General features: G+C 53.3%; 2 protein-coding genes across 6 annotated transcripts; one reads left to right on the forward strand and one right to left on the reverse strand.

Annotated features, from left to right (window-relative positions):
- The first annotated feature begins 550 nt into the window (after positions 1-550).
- LOC133213911 (beta-1,3-galactosyltransferase 2-like) lies at positions 551-1,582 on the forward strand. The gene has a single exon (XM_061356504.1). The coding sequence runs from the start codon at positions 551-553 to the stop codon at positions 1,580-1,582; it is 1,032 nt and encodes a 343-aa protein (XP_061212488.1).
- Positions 1,583-2,488: 906 nt separating this feature from the next.
- Positions 2,489-17,795, reverse strand: ILF3 (interleukin enhancer binding factor 3). Of its 5 annotated transcripts, none has more exons than XM_061356536.1 (18): positions 17,543-17,795; positions 17,105-17,285; positions 16,050-16,197; positions 14,753-14,844; positions 14,211-14,306; positions 10,158-10,269; positions 9,660-9,757; positions 9,179-9,290; positions 8,974-9,084; positions 8,524-8,723; positions 8,223-8,393; positions 7,009-7,146; positions 6,610-6,786; positions 6,234-6,384; positions 5,905-5,961; positions 3,928-4,296; positions 3,065-3,175; positions 2,489-2,640 (listed from the first exon to the last, which is right to left on the reverse strand). In XM_061356536.1, the coding sequence occupies exons 1-18, from the start codon at positions 17,761-17,763 to the stop codon at positions 2,507-2,509; spliced, it is 2,679 nt and encodes an 892-aa protein (XP_061212520.1). In that variant the 5' UTR covers positions 17,764-17,795; the 3' UTR covers positions 2,489-2,506. The 5 variants fall into 5 exon arrangements, with proteins under 5 accessions (XP_061212520.1, XP_061212519.1, XP_061212517.1 ...); XM_061356535.1 differs by having other exon boundaries at positions 6,234-6,387; XM_061356533.1 differs by having other exon boundaries at positions 8,956-9,084.
- Between the last annotated feature and the right edge of the window lie 235 nt (positions 17,796-18,030).

The raw sequence follows: 18,030 nt of genomic DNA on the forward strand, positions 1-18,030 counted from the left end.
GAATAGCGCCTGGAGCGACTGGGAAGAGGTGGGAATAGCACCTGGAGTGACTGGGAGTGACCAGGAAGAGGTGGGAATAGTGCCTGGAGCAACTGGGAAGGGCTGGGAGCTGCACCTGGGAGAGCCTGGAGCTACTGGGAATGAAAGGGAAGAGGCGGAAATAGTGCCTGGAGGAGCCTGGAGTGACTGGGAAGAGGTGGGAATAGCACCTGGAATAACTGGGAGTGACTGGGAAGGGCTGGGAGCAGCACCCAGGGGGGCCCGGAGCCACTGGGAGTAACTGGGAGCCACTTGGGACAGCCCCTGGGGAAACTGGGAGTGCCTGGGAAGGGCCGGAAGATGCAGCCTGGGGCTGAACCCGGCAGCATTGGACTCTGAGCCCTATGGCTGCTATGGTGCTGTAGGGACCCTAACTGGTTTTACTGGTTTAACTGGTTGGGAATGGGCTAGACCCCCCCTCCCCCCTTTATGGCATCAGTGCTACAGTGAAGGGCATTGGGGGGGGGGGGGGTACTGAGGTGCTGGTGTCCCCCACAGGCAGATCCCTACCATGAAGTGGCAGCCGAACCCTCGCCTGCTGCTGCTGCCGGCACTGGTGGCACTGGTGGCACTGGTGAGGCTGCGGCAGAGGCCCGAGGAGCCCGTCACCGTGGCGCCGGGCCTGCCCTCCGCGGCATTCCAATGGCAAAGGATCCCGTTGCTTCCATCCGGGAACGCCGCGGTTGCCCCCCGGCACCCTCTACGGCCGCCGTATCCGCACCCGTACCGGTTCCTCCTCAACCAGCCCCATAAGTGCCGGGAGCGGGCGCCTTTCCTGGTGCTGTTGGTAGCGACGGCACCGGAGGACACCGGGAGCCGGGATTGCATCCGTCGGACGTGGGGTAACGAGAGCTCGGTGCCGGGGGTCTCCATCGTGCGCCTCTTCCTCCTCGGCGTCCATCCGGTGTTCGCCGATGCCTTGGCGCCGGTGCTGGGCGAGGAAAACCGGGAATACGGCGACCTCATCCAGCAGGACTTCCTGGATACCTACACCAACCTCACGCTGAAGACGCTGATGGGCATGGAATGGGTGAGCAAGCACTGCCCCAACGCCACCTACGTGATGAAGGCCGACGCCGACGTCTTCCTCAACCTCCATTACTTGACCCGGCGCTTGCTGGTGCCACCAAAAACCGCCTTCGCCACCGGTTACGTGTACCGGCACACGGGCCCCATCCGGAGCAAGGCCTCCAAGTGGTACGTGCCCTATGAGGTGTACCCCAACGCCACGTACCCGCCGTACTGCGCCGGCCCGGCTTACGTCCTCTCCGGCGACGCCGCCACCGGCGTCTACGCCGCGGCGCAAACCTTGCCCCTCGTCCCTATGGAAGACGCCTTCGTCGGCATCTGCCTCCGCGCCCTCGGCGTCGCCGTCACCGCCGGCCCCTGGGGGGCCTTCTCCATGGGACGCATCCCCTATGAGCCGTGCCGCTTCGCCCGCGCCGTCATGGTCCACCGCTACCCCGCCAAGGAGGTGCTGGAGCTTTGGCCGCGCTTCCAAGAGGCCAAAGGGAGGTGCGAGGAGACTGAACCGCGCCGGTGATGCCGTGGGGTCAATGGGGTGTGGGGGGGGCTGATTCCTTTTAAGCCCTATATGCGGGTGGCCAAGCTGCCCCATTGCCGTTGCTGCGGCGTCCTGCGGATGTGGGCTGTGCCGTACGCCCTGCCTGACACCGCAGCGCCGGGTTGGAGCTCACCACCCGGAGGAGCCGGTTCTTGGGTGCTTCCTTGAGGGCTTCCCAGAGGCAAAAAGAAGGCGGGGGGGGGGGGTTAAGATTTGGTCTCAAATCCAAGAGGTTTGGGTCATTCAAGGCAGCACATTCCCAAGAGGAAGGAGGGGGGGGGGTGAGGAAGGGGGAGGCGTCGGTGTCAGGTTGGGGGTGTTTATTCATCTACATTCAGCGTGCTTCCCGCGGGATGCGGGCGGATTAAACCCCCCCTTCCCCATCCCATTCCCATCCCTTTCCCATCCCTATCCCATTCCTTCCCGACCCTTCCCACTTCTAAAACTGGAGCACTAAAGCCTTAAAGAGACAAAGCAGAAGCTGCTGGGACTCACTGCACAGAAGCGCCGGCGGGTGACGGGGCCACCTCCGTCGCGGGCTCAAGAGCCGGGGCCACCTTTGCCAATGGGGTTAAAAAAGGGAAACCGGGCTCGGATGGGATTCCCGACAGCGACGACGACGACGACAAAGAAAACCCCCCTCGGGTAACCATAATAATTAATAATAATTAATCCTCAATCGGCATCCCTCCGGTGACAAACGGCAACCGAGACCCCATTCGATCCAGTGAGGCCCGATGGGAACAGCTACGAACGGGATCACTCGACCCTCGGTGGTGGGAGCACAGAAAGGGAGCACGGCAACATGGGAACGGGGGGCAAAAATAAAAGGGGGGGGGAAGGGGAAAGGGGGTGACGTTTCCCTCGTTCCAGGAAGTGGGAACACGCCTCTTCCGGAGGGCTCTATCTGTACTGGTAACTCATGCTGTGGTCGTTCCTGCCGTAGCCACCTTGGGAAGCTTGGTAGGAGCTGGGGGGGCCGCTGTAATTCTGCCCGGAGCCGGGGGAGTTGTAGTTGGATTGGGAGGAATATCCACCTGGAAGGATAAGGATGCTCCCGGTGAGCGCGGGGCTGAGCGACGGCATCGCTCCCATCCCATCCCATCCCATCCCCATCCCCATCCCCATCCCGTCCCATCCCATCCCATCCCATCCCCATCCCCATCCCCATCCCGTCCCATCCCATCCCATCCCATCCCCATCCCCATCCCCATCCCGTCCCATCCCATCCCATCCCATCCCCATCCCCATCCCCATCCCGTCCCATCCCATCCCATCCCATCCCCATCCCCATCCCCATCCCGTCCCATCCCATCCCATCCCATCCCCATCCCCATCCCCATCCCGTCCCATCCCATCCCATCCCATCCCCATCCCCATCCCCATCCCCATCCCATCCCATCCCATCCCTGTAATGTGGATGGGAAGCGGGCAGCATCCCGGGAATGCCGTGGTACTGACCTTGCTTACCTTGGTAGGAGGAGCCGCCGCCCCCCGAGCCCCCCCCGTAGCCGCCCGTGTTGTAGGAAGCACCGGAGTAGTTGTTGCCACCGCGGCCGCTGCTGCCGTAACCTGGCCGGGAGGGAAAGGGGGGGCAATGTGGTGAGCACCAAAACTGGGGGGGGGGTTCTCCCTGCTCTGGTTCCCCCCATCAGCATCACTTGGTGGCCTCCTCCGCCTCAATGCAATGGAGAAGAGCATCCAAGCACATGGAATGGGGATGAGGGGGGAAAAGGGGCTGTGAAGGGCTCTGGGGGAGGCTTCACCCCATATAGGTTACATAGAGCCCAGCAATGGGGCAGCCACCACCCCACTGCCTGCATCCCACTCATCCCTGGTACTTCCAGCCTGGATCTCCATCCTCTGCTTTCAAACCATCCCCATAGAGCCCAATGGTGGGGCCGCCAGCACCCCACTGCCTGCATCCCACTCTTCACCTTGCATCTCCCCTCTCTGCTCCCCAAACCATCCCCATAGAGCCCAATGGTGGGGCTGCCACCACCCCACTGCCTGCATCCCACTCTTCACCTTGCATCTCCCCTCTCTGCTCCCCAAACCATCCCCATAGAGCCCAATGGTTGGGCAGCCACCACCCCACTGCCTGCACCCCACTCTTCACCCTGCATCTCCCCCATCTGCTCCCTAAACCATCCCCATAGAGCCCAATGGTGGGGCAGCCACCACCCCACTGCCTGCATCCCACTCTTCACCCTGCATCTCGCCCCTCTGCTCCCCTATATCCCATCCCTCCGGCCCCAACCCCTATTCCCACACATCCCAACTCTTCCCCCATTCCCTATGGATCCCCCCCTTCCTTTACTCACTGAATTTGCTCTCGTAGCTGTAATCAGAGCCTCCCCCTCCGGGCGAGTTGTACGAGTTGGAGTAGGACGAGTAATTCCCTTGCCCGTGGTTGTAGCCCTTCTGCTTGCCCTGCGGCGGGCCGTAGTTGCCACCACCGCCGCCGTACTGGTTCTGGTTGTAGGCCTGCTGCTGCTGGCCCTGATGGGCCTGGTACCCGGAGCCGTAGGAGCCCTTCTGCTGCCCCCCGTGCTGCTGCTTCTTCCCCCCGTGCTTGGGCACTGGGGAGTTGTAGTTGTCCCCCCCTTGGTAGTAGGAGCCGTAACCGGAGCCACCGGAGCCGCCGCCGCCGCTGCCCGAGTTGCTGTGGCCGCCGTTGCTGTAGAATTGGCCTGAACAGAGAGGACAGGGTCAGCCCCGAGGCACCAAAAGGTTCCATAGGTTGGGAATGCCACGGGGTGGGGGTGAGGGGGGGTATTCCCAATCTCCAGCCCCATGGAGGGTTAAATGACCCCCTAAGGTCCATGGGGTTGGACCGATGGAGGGAGCTCATTCCCACACTGAGCAATGGGGTTGGGGGTCCTGATGGGGCAGCCTGGAGTTATCCCAATGGGAATGGTGCAGGGAAAAGCCTTCCAGTGGGGTTGGCAAAGCTGAGCCTTGGTGTTGATGGGAGATGACTCCATGGTGGAAAGCCAACAGGCATCTTCCAATGGGTCCAAGGCACCAGCAGCAGGGTCCACAATGGACCTTGGAAGCAGGGATGTTGGCCACAGGAAAACCTTGGTGCGGGAGCATGGAAATGGCTTGTTTTCCTTTTGGGATTGCCCCATCCCTTCCCGCTGCATCCCATAGGATGCTGCGATGCTCTTCCCTCTTCACACGTGGTTGTGCTGTGATGGGCAACGCATCCCATCCCTGGCCCTCGTGAGGCTGCTCCAGGAGCAAGGGGTGAAAGCAGCACGGCCCCATTCCAAGCGGGAAGGGCCAGTGGAGATGTTCCCATCTTCCCATTGGCACCAATGCTTCCTTGTGGGGTTCTGGCATCCCCACATCCAAGGCAAGGATCGATCCAGCCATCCAGCACCATGGATTGAAGGAGAGGATCCGCTTCCCACCTTGGACCCTTCTTCCTAAAGGAAGAGCTCCATAAATGGAGCTCTGAGGTCCTCCTTGAGCCACCGAGGCCCAGTGAGCCCCTGGCACCCCATCCCAATGATGGAAGCAGGGCCTCTCTCCCTGCCATTCCCGATCCCGGTGCTGCCGCATCCCCTGGGATTTGGTGCTTTGAACGCTCCCCTTTGGCGTTCACAAAGGGCTCCTTTGCCAAAGTCCCCTGGCATCAGCCCCGGAGCCCCCATGTTCATTGGGTCGGGATGGGAAGCACGGTGCCAATCCCATTGGATGCTCCCAAGCCCTCCGTGAACAGGATCCCACGTTAACCCGAGGGGCTGGCAATGAGGGCAAGGCTCCAATCAGATGCAAACCCAACCGGGAATGAAGCCAACAGGGATAAACCATGGAATGCTTTCCATGGACGAAGAACAGCAAGGATGGGCCTCGGGCTTGGAAAACCCCATCCAAGCATCCCAAAACCCTGCTGGATTCCCCATTGGAACATGGCAAACCCCAAGCCAAACCACCCCGGTTGTGCCGGCTCCAATGGCACCGGAGCAGCCCTGGGAGCGCTCCCAGGACTTTGGGCTTTGGAATTGGATGGGATTGAAGGGAAAAGCTGGGTTTTTGGGGGGGATGCTTTAGGAAGACCCAAAAGGAGGAGGAGTCAAGTGAAGAGACAGAGCCCTCCCCAGGGCCACCTCTGCTCCTGTCACCCCCAGTGATGCCTCCTTCCTTGTGCATCCAATTGGGAAAAGGGGGTAAAAAAACCCATTCCAAAGCGTGGCCGAGAGCTTCCCAAAGCAGGGAAATGTGAACTGGTCCCAGTTTATGGGGGGGACGGGGGACTGGGAAGTGGGGGTGGAAGAGCAAAAGGCACTTACTATAGCCGGCGGTGGCTGAGTTGCCTCCTCCGTAACCATAGCTCCCATAGCCGCCTCCTGTGGTGGGAGACCAGGGTTAAAAGGAAGGCAATGGAAGTGGGAAAAGGGTTTGTGGATGTGGGAAGAGGAGAGGGAATGCGGCTGGAAAGTGGGAATGAGGCTCCTGGGGCTACAAATGAGGATGGAGCAATGGCAAGGACTGATGCTCGGAGCATCCTGTCCATGGCTATGGATGAGCTCGAAGGGCCCTTCCCACCCAAAGCAGGCTGGGATTCCCTGGAATACCACTGGGAAGGGACCCAGGGCCCTGGGGGGGGGCAAGGTCTCACCTGCATTCATGTAGCCCCCGTGGTTGCCCCCGAAGCCCCCCCGGCCTCTCCCTCGGCCTCGGATGTTGCCCCCTCGGCCTCGGCCGCGCATGTTGGGTGGGGGGGGCACCTCGTTGTGCATGGGGCCTCCCATCCCGAAGCCGGGGTTGTGCTGCTGCAGGGAGGAGACACACACAGAGGTCACCAGGGAGCATCCCATGGGATAAGGGAGCTTCCAAAGGGATGCTTCCAAAGGGAGCCATCAAGGCCCGTTCCCAAGCGGTGCTCGTGGTGCCAAGCCCTTGGAGACCCCGCTTCCCCTCCATGCCTTGACCCATTCCCACCCCAGAGCAGGATGAAACCCACCCCCCCCATCATGTGCCATGGATGCACTGACCTTGACGGCGAATTTGGGCCCCCCTCTCGTGGGCACAGGGGCTCTTTTCTTCTTGTTCTGCTCGATGGGCACCGGAGCATCGGGGAAGAGCTTCTCCAGGGCGGCCAGCGCGGCGTAGGCTTTGGCCACCTTCTTGTTGGAACCGGCTCCTTGGAACTTCTGCCCATCCACTTCCACCTTGGGAAAGGGATGAACCCATTGAAGGGCAAGGAGCAGGAGCTGCCACCGTGGGTCAAGGGAGCACGACACAGACAATGGAAGAGGTTGGGAGGGTTCAAAGGATGGAGGAGGCTTTGAGCCAATGGGGTGGAAACATCGCATCCCTTGGGAGATCCCAAACCGTTCCCTAATGGAGTGGAGTTCCTATGGAAGGGACAGGCCCATGGGGTCCCCCCTCACCTCCATGACGAAGCGCTTGTCGTGGCTGCCCCCCGTCTCGGAGATGAGCTCATACTTGAGCCCGCGCCGCTTCTCATTGAGCTCCATCACCGGGTTCTTGCCGTGCTTGGTCAGGATTGGTCCCTGCTGCTTCACGTTCTGCAAGGGGAGAAGCTGGGGTGAGCCTTTTGTCTGCCCAAAAGCTGATTCCAAACCTTGGGAACCACCATAGACTGGGCTGGGTTGGAAAGGAGCTCAAGAGCATCCGCTTCCAAGAGGCAGGGACACCTCGCACCAGACCGTGGTACCCAAGGCTCCATCCAAGCTGGCCTTGGACAGCGCCAGGGATGGAGCATCCATAACTTCCTTGGGCACATCCCAGTGTCCCAGCACCCTCACAGGGAAGAGCTTCCCTTTCTCTCCATCCTGAACCTCCCTGTTTCAGTTGGAACCCATCACCCCTTGTCCTATGGCTCCAATCCCAAAGGAAGAACCCTTGGAATACGCTCTCCCGAGGTCCTGACCTCCTATAAACCCGGCCTTGGAGCAAAAGCCCCTTCCCATGATGCCATCCAACCTCATCCCATGGGAATGCCCTTCGTGCCCTTGTGGCCAAGAAGGCCAGTGGCATCCTGGGGTGCATTAGAAGGGGGGTGGTTAGTAGGGCGAGAGAGGTCCTCCTTCCCCTCTACTCTGCCCTGGTGAGACCCCATATGGAATACTGGGTCCAGTTCAAGAAGGACAGGGACCTGCTGGAGAGAGTCCAGCGCAGGGCAACTGGGATGATGAAGGGAGTGGAGCATCTCCCTTCTGAGGAGAGACTGAGGGAGCTGGGTCTCTATAGTTTGGAGAGAGGAGATTGAGGGGTGACCTTATTAGTGTATATAAATATATAAAGGGGGAGTGTCACGAGGATTGAGCCAGGCTCTTCTCAGTGGCAACCAATGATAGGACAAGGGGCAATGGGTGCAAACTGGAACACAAGAGGTTCCACTTCAACTCCTTCTCAGTGAGGTGACAGAACACTGGACCAGGCTGCCCAGGGAGGCTGTGGGGTCTCCTTCTCTGCAGACATCCAAACCCACCTGGATGCATTCCTGTGTAACCTTATCTGGGTGCTCCTGCTCTGCAGGGGGATTGGACTGGGTGAGCTCATGAGCTCCCTTCCCATCTCTAACACAGTGTGATGATGCTGTGATGCTGTGAATGGGAGGGAGCAGTGGGGCCGCGCTCACCTCAGCGCTCTGATCCGAAGGCGGAGAAGCGGCCGCCGGCGTCGCCACCGTTTCTACCACGGGAGGAGGAGCGACCACCACCGGTTTCTGTTCGCTCTCCTCGGCCGATTCATCGCCCTTCCCGGCCTCCTTGCCTTCCACGCCGGTGGGGAGCCCCATGTCCTGCAATACCTAGGGCACAGAGGGGGAGAGGGGGGCATGGACCGTGAGGACCGCGGTGTGGTGAGCGCTCAGCATCCCTCGGATGCGCTCTCGGTGCTCGGCACCCCCGGTGATGCCTTCCCCCGGCTCCGGTCCTCACCTTCACGGCCACGTGCAGCTTGGCTGTCTTTTTGGAAGGCCCCGAGGCCTCGAAGGTGCTGCCGTCGATCTCCACGGACATGGTAAAGATCGGGGCGTGAACGGGCCCGGTTTGAGAGACCAGTTTGTACTGGAGGCCCGGTTTGAGCTGGTTGAGCTTCATGAGCGCGTTCATGGCCTGCGGCGGTTCCAGCTTCTCCTCTGAGCAGGGAGGAAGGGGAAGGGGACGTTGGTGGCTGTTGGTCCCCCTCTTTCCCCCATCCCAACCGATCCCACACCCAATCCCGTTCCCATCCTGGTGACAGCTTCACTTTGAACCCGACACCATCAAGGTGTCCCAAACCCACACATCCGGACCCCCCGTTTCCAGCCTTCCCAACGTGCCCCTAACCCTAACCCTAACCCCAACCCTGGGCATCCCTTTAGCACCTACCTCTCGTTAGCTCAATACCTTTTTTCTGTATCTTCTTCTTCTTTTTGCTGGGTGATTTCTCCTCCCCATCCTCTTCCATGGGGCGCTTCAAGGGGGTCACGGCGTACGTGGTGCTGGGAGGAATCTGGACTGTGGCAATGGGAAGAAACCCCCCCCACCTTCAGCATCCTGTGGCAGGCGCCATGGGGATGGGGATGGGGGGTTCATGGGGTTGGGTACCTACCAGTGTAGTCAATGGGGTTCTCGTTCTTTGGTTTCTTGGGCATTTTGGAAGGGAGGGGGTCCATCCCCAAGACTTTGTGCAGTTGGCCAAAAGCAGCAAGTCTCAGAGCGTGCTACAAAGAGGGAAAAGGGGCTGTTAGTGGGAGGCGCAAGGCGGCGGCGCTGGCCTCTTGTTCCCTGCACAGCACCATTCTACCCCCCCCTACACCGACATCCTCAGCAGTTTAAATAGGACTTCTCTGGGATTCGGGTGGGTTTTGGACCCCAAAGGCAGGTCCTGGTCCAAGTCACTATTTAAACCCTGCGGCTTATGCTTCTGGTTGGCCAAGCTACCAAGACCTCAGCGGCGTGGGACCCCCTTCAGCAGTTGTTTTACTCCACTAGAGATGACAAGGATGTTAAAGAGCGACTCTACCGTGAGCCAAGGGGGGAGTCAGTTGAACTGAGTTAAGTTTGGGTAACATCTGGAGTCAAAACTATACCTGAGCACTCTGTGTGATATCTTCCCTTTGTTGTCTGTCTAGATGCCCAATAGCATCAGTGGCTTCTTTTTCACAAGGATCATAAATACCAGAACCATCTGAAGGCAGGAAACAAGGAAGATATGCAGAGAATTATCCTGGTGTTTGCTAAAGAAACTAAACTAAGTATTCCCTTGGCATCAAGCAACACTCCAAGAACACGGACCAACATGATCCGTCCATCGTGACGCTCGCCTGGGCTATTTACCACGCACAGGTCGCAGTGGAGCTGCTTCACCACCGCTTACGGAACCAAAAGGTCAGAAGCTGGAACCTCTCTATATGGGGAATGGGGGGTGGTGGTTTTGAGGTGATGGCTCCGGGCCCCTCCGTGATGCTGAGGGGACCACAGGGCTTTTGCTGAGCTCCCCATCTAAGCTGCCCGCCCGGAGGAGGAGGGATGGGCTCAAGGGCTAAGGCCACACCGCTTTGGAAGGGGAACGCAGAGGAGGGGCTCACCTGGCATGACGATTCCCGAGGCGAGGCATTCCAGCACCCTCCGCAGGGCCTCGCCGGCTCCCATGGGCCGGTTGGCGGTGCCGATGGATTTCTCGCACAGCAGCTCCAGAGGCTGGGGAAAAGAGAAGGTTGGAGAGGGGCTGAGGAGCAACGGGGGGGGAGCAGGAGCTGCTTCAGGCTCGCCAAGCACAGAGGGGTTTACACCGGAGAGAGGTTGGGAGCTGGGCACACAACTCACGCCATCCGCGCTGGATGCACGGCTTAAAGGGTAGAAGCGTTGGCTGCACCATATACATGGGAGCTGGAGCATCTTTAAGGTCCCTTCCAGCCCAAGCCTTGCTATAACACATCAACATATATGTATATAGGTATCAATCTCTAGCTTGGAGAAGCTGGGTTCAAGGCCAGGTTGGACGTGGAGCACCCTGCTCTAGTGGAAGGGGTCCCTGCCCATGGCACAGGGCTGGGAGTGGATGGGCCTCAATCCAAACCAGCTCGGGATTCAATGATTCTGGCTACATATAGAAATCAGTATGACACTGTTGCTACAGATATCCATCAGTCTGTATAAATCTGTAACCACAGAGAGCAATCAATACGCCTAAATCTTGTAACTCTAGGTATCAATGCATATGAATCTGTAACTATAGGAATAAACCAATAAGTATAAATATGTAACTGTATCTATCAATCAGTATGTGTAAATTTGTAACTACAGATATCAATATGCACAAATCTGTAACAATATCAATCAATATGTATAAATCTGTAACTATTAATATCATTATGTATAAATCTGTAACTGTATCTATTAATCAGTATGTATAAATCTAACTATAGGTATCAATCAATACATATGGATCTGTAACTACAGATATCAATATGTATAAATCTGTAAGTACAGATATCAACATATATAAATCTGGAACTATATCAATCAATATGTATGGATCTGTAACTAAATCAATCAATATGTATAGATCTGGAACTGTATCAATTAATATGTATAAACCTGTAACTATAAGTAACTATAAATATAAATTAATATGTATAAATGTGTAACTATAGATATCAATATATATAAAACTGTAACTATATCAACTAATATGTATAAATGTGTAACTATAGATATCAATATATATAAAACTGTAACTATATCAACTAATATGTATTAACCTAACTACAGCTATCAATCAATATGTATAAATGTGTAACTATAGATATCAATATATATAAACCTGTAACTATATCAACTAATATGTATTAACCTAACTACAGCTATCAATCAATATGTATAAATGTGTAACTATAGATATCAATATATATAAATCTGTAACTATATCAACTAATATGTATTAACCTAACTACAGCTATCAATCAATATGTATAAATGCGTAACCATAGACATCAATATATGTAAATCTGTAACTATATCTATCACTTAATATGTATAAACCTAACTACAGGTATCAATCAGTATGTTTGAATCTTCAACTACAGCTGTCGATATGTATTAATCTGTATCAACTGATAAATAAAAATCTAACTGTAAGTAACAATATGTATAAATGTGTAACTATAGATGTCAATATATATAAATATATATACATATAAAAACCTGTAACTGTATCTACCACGTAGTATGTATAAACCTAACTACAGGTATCAGTCAATCTATATAAATGTGTAACTATAGATATCAATATATATACGTCTGTAACTGTATCTATCAATATTTCTAAACCTAACTACAGGTATCAGTCAATATGTGTAAATGTGTAACTATAGATATCAATATATATAAATCTGTAACTATATCTACCAGAAAATATGTATAAACCTAACTACAGATATCAATCAACACCATAGGTGTTGATATGTATACATGTGTAACTATATCAATTGATATGTATAAATCTAACCATATCTATCAATCAATATGTATAAATCTGTAACTATGGGTATAAATCAATATGTATGAATCTATAACTATACCTACCAATATGTATAAACCTGTAACTGTATCAATCAATATGTATGAATCTGTACCTACAGATATCAATCAATACATATGAATCTGTAATTATGTCTATCAATTAATACGTATGAATCTGTAACTATAGGTAGCAATAAATACATATAAATCTATAACTATAGCTATTGATATGTATAAATCTGTAACTGTATCAATCAATATGTATGAATCTAACTACAAATATCAATCAATACATATGAATCTGTAATTATGTCTATCAATTAATATGTATGAATCTGTAACTATAAGTAGCAATCAATACATATGAATCTGTAACTATGTCTACCAATCAATATGTATGAATCAGTAACTATAGGTAGCAATCAATACATATGAATCTGTAATTATGTCTATCAATCAATATGTATGAATCTGTAACTATAGGTAGCAATCAACACATATGAATCTATAACTATAGCTATTGATATGTATAAACCTCTAACTAGATCGATCAATATGTATAAATCTGTAACAACACCTATCAATCGATATGTATAAACTTCTGTATCAATCGATATGTATGAATCTAACTGTATCTATCAATCAATATGTATAAATCTGTAATTCTGTCTATCAATCAATATGTATGAATCTGTAACTACAGGTATAAATCAATGCATATGAATGTATAATTATAGCTATTGATACGTATAAACTTCTGTCAATCAGTATGTATGAATATGTAACTGTAGGTATAAATATATACATATGAATCTATAACTATAGCTATCAATATGCATAAACTTCTAACTAGATCAATCAATATGTATGAATCTGTGACTATAGGTATCAATCAATACATATGAATGTGTAACTATAGGTTATCAATCAATATGTATGAACCTGTAACTATAGGTATGAGTATGTATGAATGTGTAACTACAGGTTATCAATCAATACGTATAAATCTGTAACTGTATCTGTTAATCAGTAGGTATGAACCTGTAACTATAGGTATCAATCAATATGTATGAGTGTGTAACTATCGGTTATCAATCAATATGTATAAATCTGTAACTGTATCTATTAATCAGTAGGTATGAACCTGTAAGTACAGGTATCAATCAATATGTATGAATGTGTAACTATAGGTTATCAATCAATATGTATAAATCTGTAACTGTATCTATTAATCAGTAGGTATGAACCTGTAACTACAGGTATCAATCAATATGTATGAATGTGTAACTATAGGTTATCAATCAATATGTATAAATCTGTAACTGTATCTATTAATCAGTAGGTATGAACCTGTAACTACAGGTATCAATATGTATGAATGTGTAACTATCGATTATCAATCAATATGTATAAATCTGTAACTGTATCAAAGAGTATGTATGAATCCGTAACTGCAAGTATCAATCAATATGTATAAATCTGTGACTGTATCTATCAATCAGTAGGTATGAACCTGCAACTATAGGTATCAATCAGCATGTATAAACCTGTAACTACATCTATCAATCGGTATGTATAAATCTGTATCAATCAATCAGTATGTATGAATCTGCAAGTATCAATCAATATGTATAAATCTGTAACTGCATCTACCAATCAGTAGGTATGAACCTGTAACTATAGGTATCAATCAGCACGTATGAATGTGTAACTATAGGTTATCAATCAGCACGCATAAACCTGTAACTACATCTATCAATCGGTATGTATAAATCTGTATCTATCAATAAGTATGTATGAATCTGCAAGTATCAATCAGTATGTATAAATCTGTGACTGTATCTACCAATCAGTAGGTATGAACCTGTAACTATAGGTATCAATCAACACGTATGAATGTGTATCTATAGGTTATCAGTCGGCACGTATAAACCTGTAACTGTATCTACCAGTCGGTATGTATGAACCTGTAACTACAGGTATCGATCAGTCCACATGAACCTGTGACTATCGTGATCGATCCACAGGCACCAACCTCTCCCTACACCTCCAAACCAACCCCCTAGGGCCATGAGCCCCGCTCCCGCCCGGCTGCGGCTCCATCCCCGGGGACTCACCCATCCCCGGAGCGGAGCCCAGGTCGGAACCCGCGTGCAGAGGTCCCGCAGCACTCGGATCACGATGACGCACGACTTGAGCCCGTTCGCCCTGGCCTGGAGGCGGAAGCAGAGGCAGAAGCACCCTGAGCCAAGGCTCCGGTGCTCCCGTTCGCTCGTGCGGTGCTGCTTTGCCGGTGGGGGGGACGGGGACACGGGGTTGGGGACGGGGACACCTTACTAGAAACGTGTGCGAGGTGATAAAGTGACATTTTTAAACCCAAAGCAGCAGCTACCCTTTAAACAAAGGTTCCTTCCGAACGTTTAACTCGCTCAAAGTGCTTCTTTAGCAAGTGCCCCGGCGCCAGGCGCCGCGTTCGGCGCCTCTAAACTACCATCGGATGTTAAAACAGAACAAAAACAACCAAAAAAAGGATGATAGATCCAAAAGGAAAAGGAAAAAAAGAAACGCCGAGAGTTAGCCCCTTAAAAAAACAAAAACCAACAACCAGAGTCTGACAAACTTGCTACTTAAAAGACAAATAGAAGAACAAAATGCAAACCTGGAACCACTTGGCGTGCCGCAGTGACGCCAAGGCAGCAAGGCATTTCTGCCTGTCCAGAACGTCCGGGGAGTCGGTGACTGATAGCGTTTCTAGTCGTGGATGGAATAAGAAGACAAGGCACGGTTTGACCAAGGGGGTTCTGTCAGGCGGAGAGGGGACGAGGCAGCTCCTCAACGGGCAGTCGGGGCTCCCAAAGGATCCTGCTTTAGATCCTCGCTTGGATCCTGCACTCTGGGAGGATGGCTCCGCTCCCCCCGTGTTAAAAGTGCAGAGCGGGGCGATGCTCAGCCAGGCCGGGAGGAGGAGTGGGAAAAGGTGAAGGGGGGGGACACACCATGGCTCCAATGAGCATCATGGAGCAATGGAAGGGGAACTTCCAAGGAGCCCCCCAGCTCTGCATCCAGAGCGTTGCTTTGTGGGGACAGGGGGTGGAATGAGGGGGGGAAAAGGGGATGTGCGAGGATCGAGGGGACCCCTCCGCCCGTTGAGGCTTGGCTGCCCCGGCCCCAGCCCGTGACAGAGAGCGTCCTGTTGGTCAAAGGTCCAGCGTCCCTAAAACGGACAAACTAGAAGGCTTTTTTTGGCAGCAAATCAAACCCAACGACAAGGCAATGGAGCACAACGACACCGGCCCCCCACCCCGGTCTGTGCTGCAGCAAAACTGGAGACGCCGTCACGGCGCTGAAGGCCAGGGTTTTAGATAAGGCTAAGGCACACACCGTGCTCCGGCGGCGCGGAAAAACGCCGGCTGGGACTCGCCATTCCAAAGGGAACTGGGAGAGTGGAGAAGGGAAGCTAACTTTATCCAAAACTCTGCATCATCGTCGCTTGCTCCGGCCTTGAGCGGATCCAGGCCCGGAGCAGCCCTCAATTCTTGCTGCAACACAAACCGTGGTGGAACACCCAATTCCAGGTACATGCAACTCATGGAACAAGAAGCCTTCGAGGTGTTTTTTGGTCAGGTTTGGTTCTTAAACTGGAGCTGGTTTTAGGTCTTTTCATGTCCCTGCGGAGGCCGCTAATGGCTGGGTACGGCACGAGACTACCACCAGATGAACACGTCAAAAGAGAACTAAAAGGCCCAAAGTGAAGGGGGGGAAAAGAAAGGCTCAAACTCAAAAGGAAAGGAGCACAATCCCGCCTGGAAGCTGCTGCTCGCCTTCGGAAGCGCATTCCCTGGAGGGGAACGTGGAGCTGGAGCCCTCCAGGCTTGGCGCCGCTCGGCCAGAAGCGGCAGAGAGCTTGGGCGGCGCGGTGGCACCGGGAGCGTGCGGCGCCGGCGGCAGCGCCCTACCTCCGGCGAGCTGCTTCTCCAGCTCCTCCCGGACCACCGGGGAGGTCAAGTGGATGGTCAGGGTCAGCGGAGGCTCCTTCGTGTTCTTGATGACGATGGCGGCGTCGCCGACGGACTGGATTATCTCGTACTTGTCTTCAGTAATAGCCTGAAGGGGATGGAGGGGCATGGTCAAGGGGATGGAGGGGCATGGTCAAGGGGATGGAGGCTCTCAACCAAGGGGATGGATGCTCTTGACTAAGGGGATGGCAGTTTATAACCAAGGGGATGGAGGCTCTTGATCAAGGCGATGGATGCTCTTGGCCAAGGGGATGGATGCTCTTGACTAAAGGGATGGCAGCTTATAATCAAGGGGATGGAGGCTCTTGGTCAAGGGGATGGAGGCTCTTGGCCAAGGGGATGGATGCTCTTGACTAAGGGGATGGCAGCTTATAACCAAGGGGATGGAGGCTCTTGGTTGAGGGGATGGAGGCTCTTGGTCAAGGGGATGGAGGCTCTTGGCTAAGGGGATGGCAGCTCTTGGCCAGGGGGATGGAGGCTCTTAGGGAAGGGGATAGAGGGTCGTGATTAAGAGGATGGAGGCTCTTGGTCAAGGGGATGAAGGCTCTTGACTAAGGGGATGGCAGCTTATAACCAAGGGGATGGAGACTCCTGGTCAAGGGGATGGAGGCTCTTGATCAAGGGGATGGGGGCTCTTAGCCAGTACCCTCCCAACACCACCTCCAACACACAGCAAGGCCCAGAACAGAGATGCAGCTACTGAAGATAACAAGGGAATTCCAGGGTAATTCCCAGAGGGACCTGGGCAGGTTGGAAAAGTGGGACCACAGAAACCTGATGGTGCTCAACAAGGCCATGGGCAAGGTTCTACCCTTGAGTTAGGGCAACACCAGCACAAGCTGGACTGAGCCCTGAGGAGGACTGCCCCATCCCTGGCAGTGTTCAAGGCCAGGTTGGACACAGGGGCTGGGAGGAAGTGGGTTAAGCTCCCTTCCCAAACCATTCCATGCTCCATGCCATGGACACCATCAGCATCTTCCCATCCCAACACTCACAGCAAGCTGGACTCCGAGGTTGTCAGCTACTTTCTCCAGGAGCTCCGTGGTGGGTTTATCCTTGCAGAGCAGCACGAGCTCCAGATCCAAGTCCCCTTTCAGCAGGAGGCCTTTGGCCACCAGCCCGACGCGCATCACTCCCCGCAGGGTCCTGGTCAGCTGCTCCGTGGCTTTCTGATCCCTGTGGATACACGGGGACGGTTATGGGGTGGGAAGAATCCAGTGGGAAGCACAACGCCGGGGTGGAGATGCAGAAGGATCACACAGGTTGCATGGAGCTCACTACACCCAAACGGGAATCAGTGCTTCCACGCCGGAAGCCTCAATCCCTCCTCATTCCACAAAGAGGGAAAACACCTTTTCCACCTGGATTTGCACTTATCCACACAAGAAGATGCCCTCAGCTCCAACTGCAGCCCTGCCACGCCTGCTCCTTACCCCCCTTCCTTGTTCTCCTCCTCGGGCGCCGTCTCCATGGACTCCGGCTCGGGTTGCTCCCCGCTCACTTTCTCCTGCTCATCGATCCAGTCGGAGACGGCTTTGAGGGCCCGCTCCGTGTGGGATACCATGTTCTGCACGGCCTCCAGCTCCTCCTGCGTCGGGTACACGGCCGAGTGCTTGGCCATCACGTGCCGGTCGTCGTTGACGAAGATCCGCATGGGGCGCTGGGAAGGGATTTGGGAATGATTGGGAAGAGGTCGCGGGGGGGGAATCTCCATCCCCAAAGCTTCCCGGTTCCCCTCTTACCATTTTGCCTTGGGAACGGCCTTCCCAGCGTTCTGAATGGGCTCGGTTTAGATTCTTCCACTGAAAAGGCAGGACCAGGAGCCCAGATTCCCGTAATCTGGAAGCAACGGGAAGGTGGTTTAGGGAATGCCTGGGAACAGGAGCCCAGCCTAGGTTCCTCCTCCTGGCGCCTGCAGTGA

This window comes from Neopsephotus bourkii, unplaced genomic scaffold, assembly GCF_033783945.1.
Source record: "Neopsephotus bourkii isolate Nb327-2 ecotype Australia unplaced genomic scaffold, CSIRO-AGI_Nbou_v1 NB_857, whole genome shotgun sequence".
NCBI lineage: Eukaryota > Metazoa > Chordata > Aves > Psittaciformes > Psittacidae > Neopsephotus > Neopsephotus bourkii.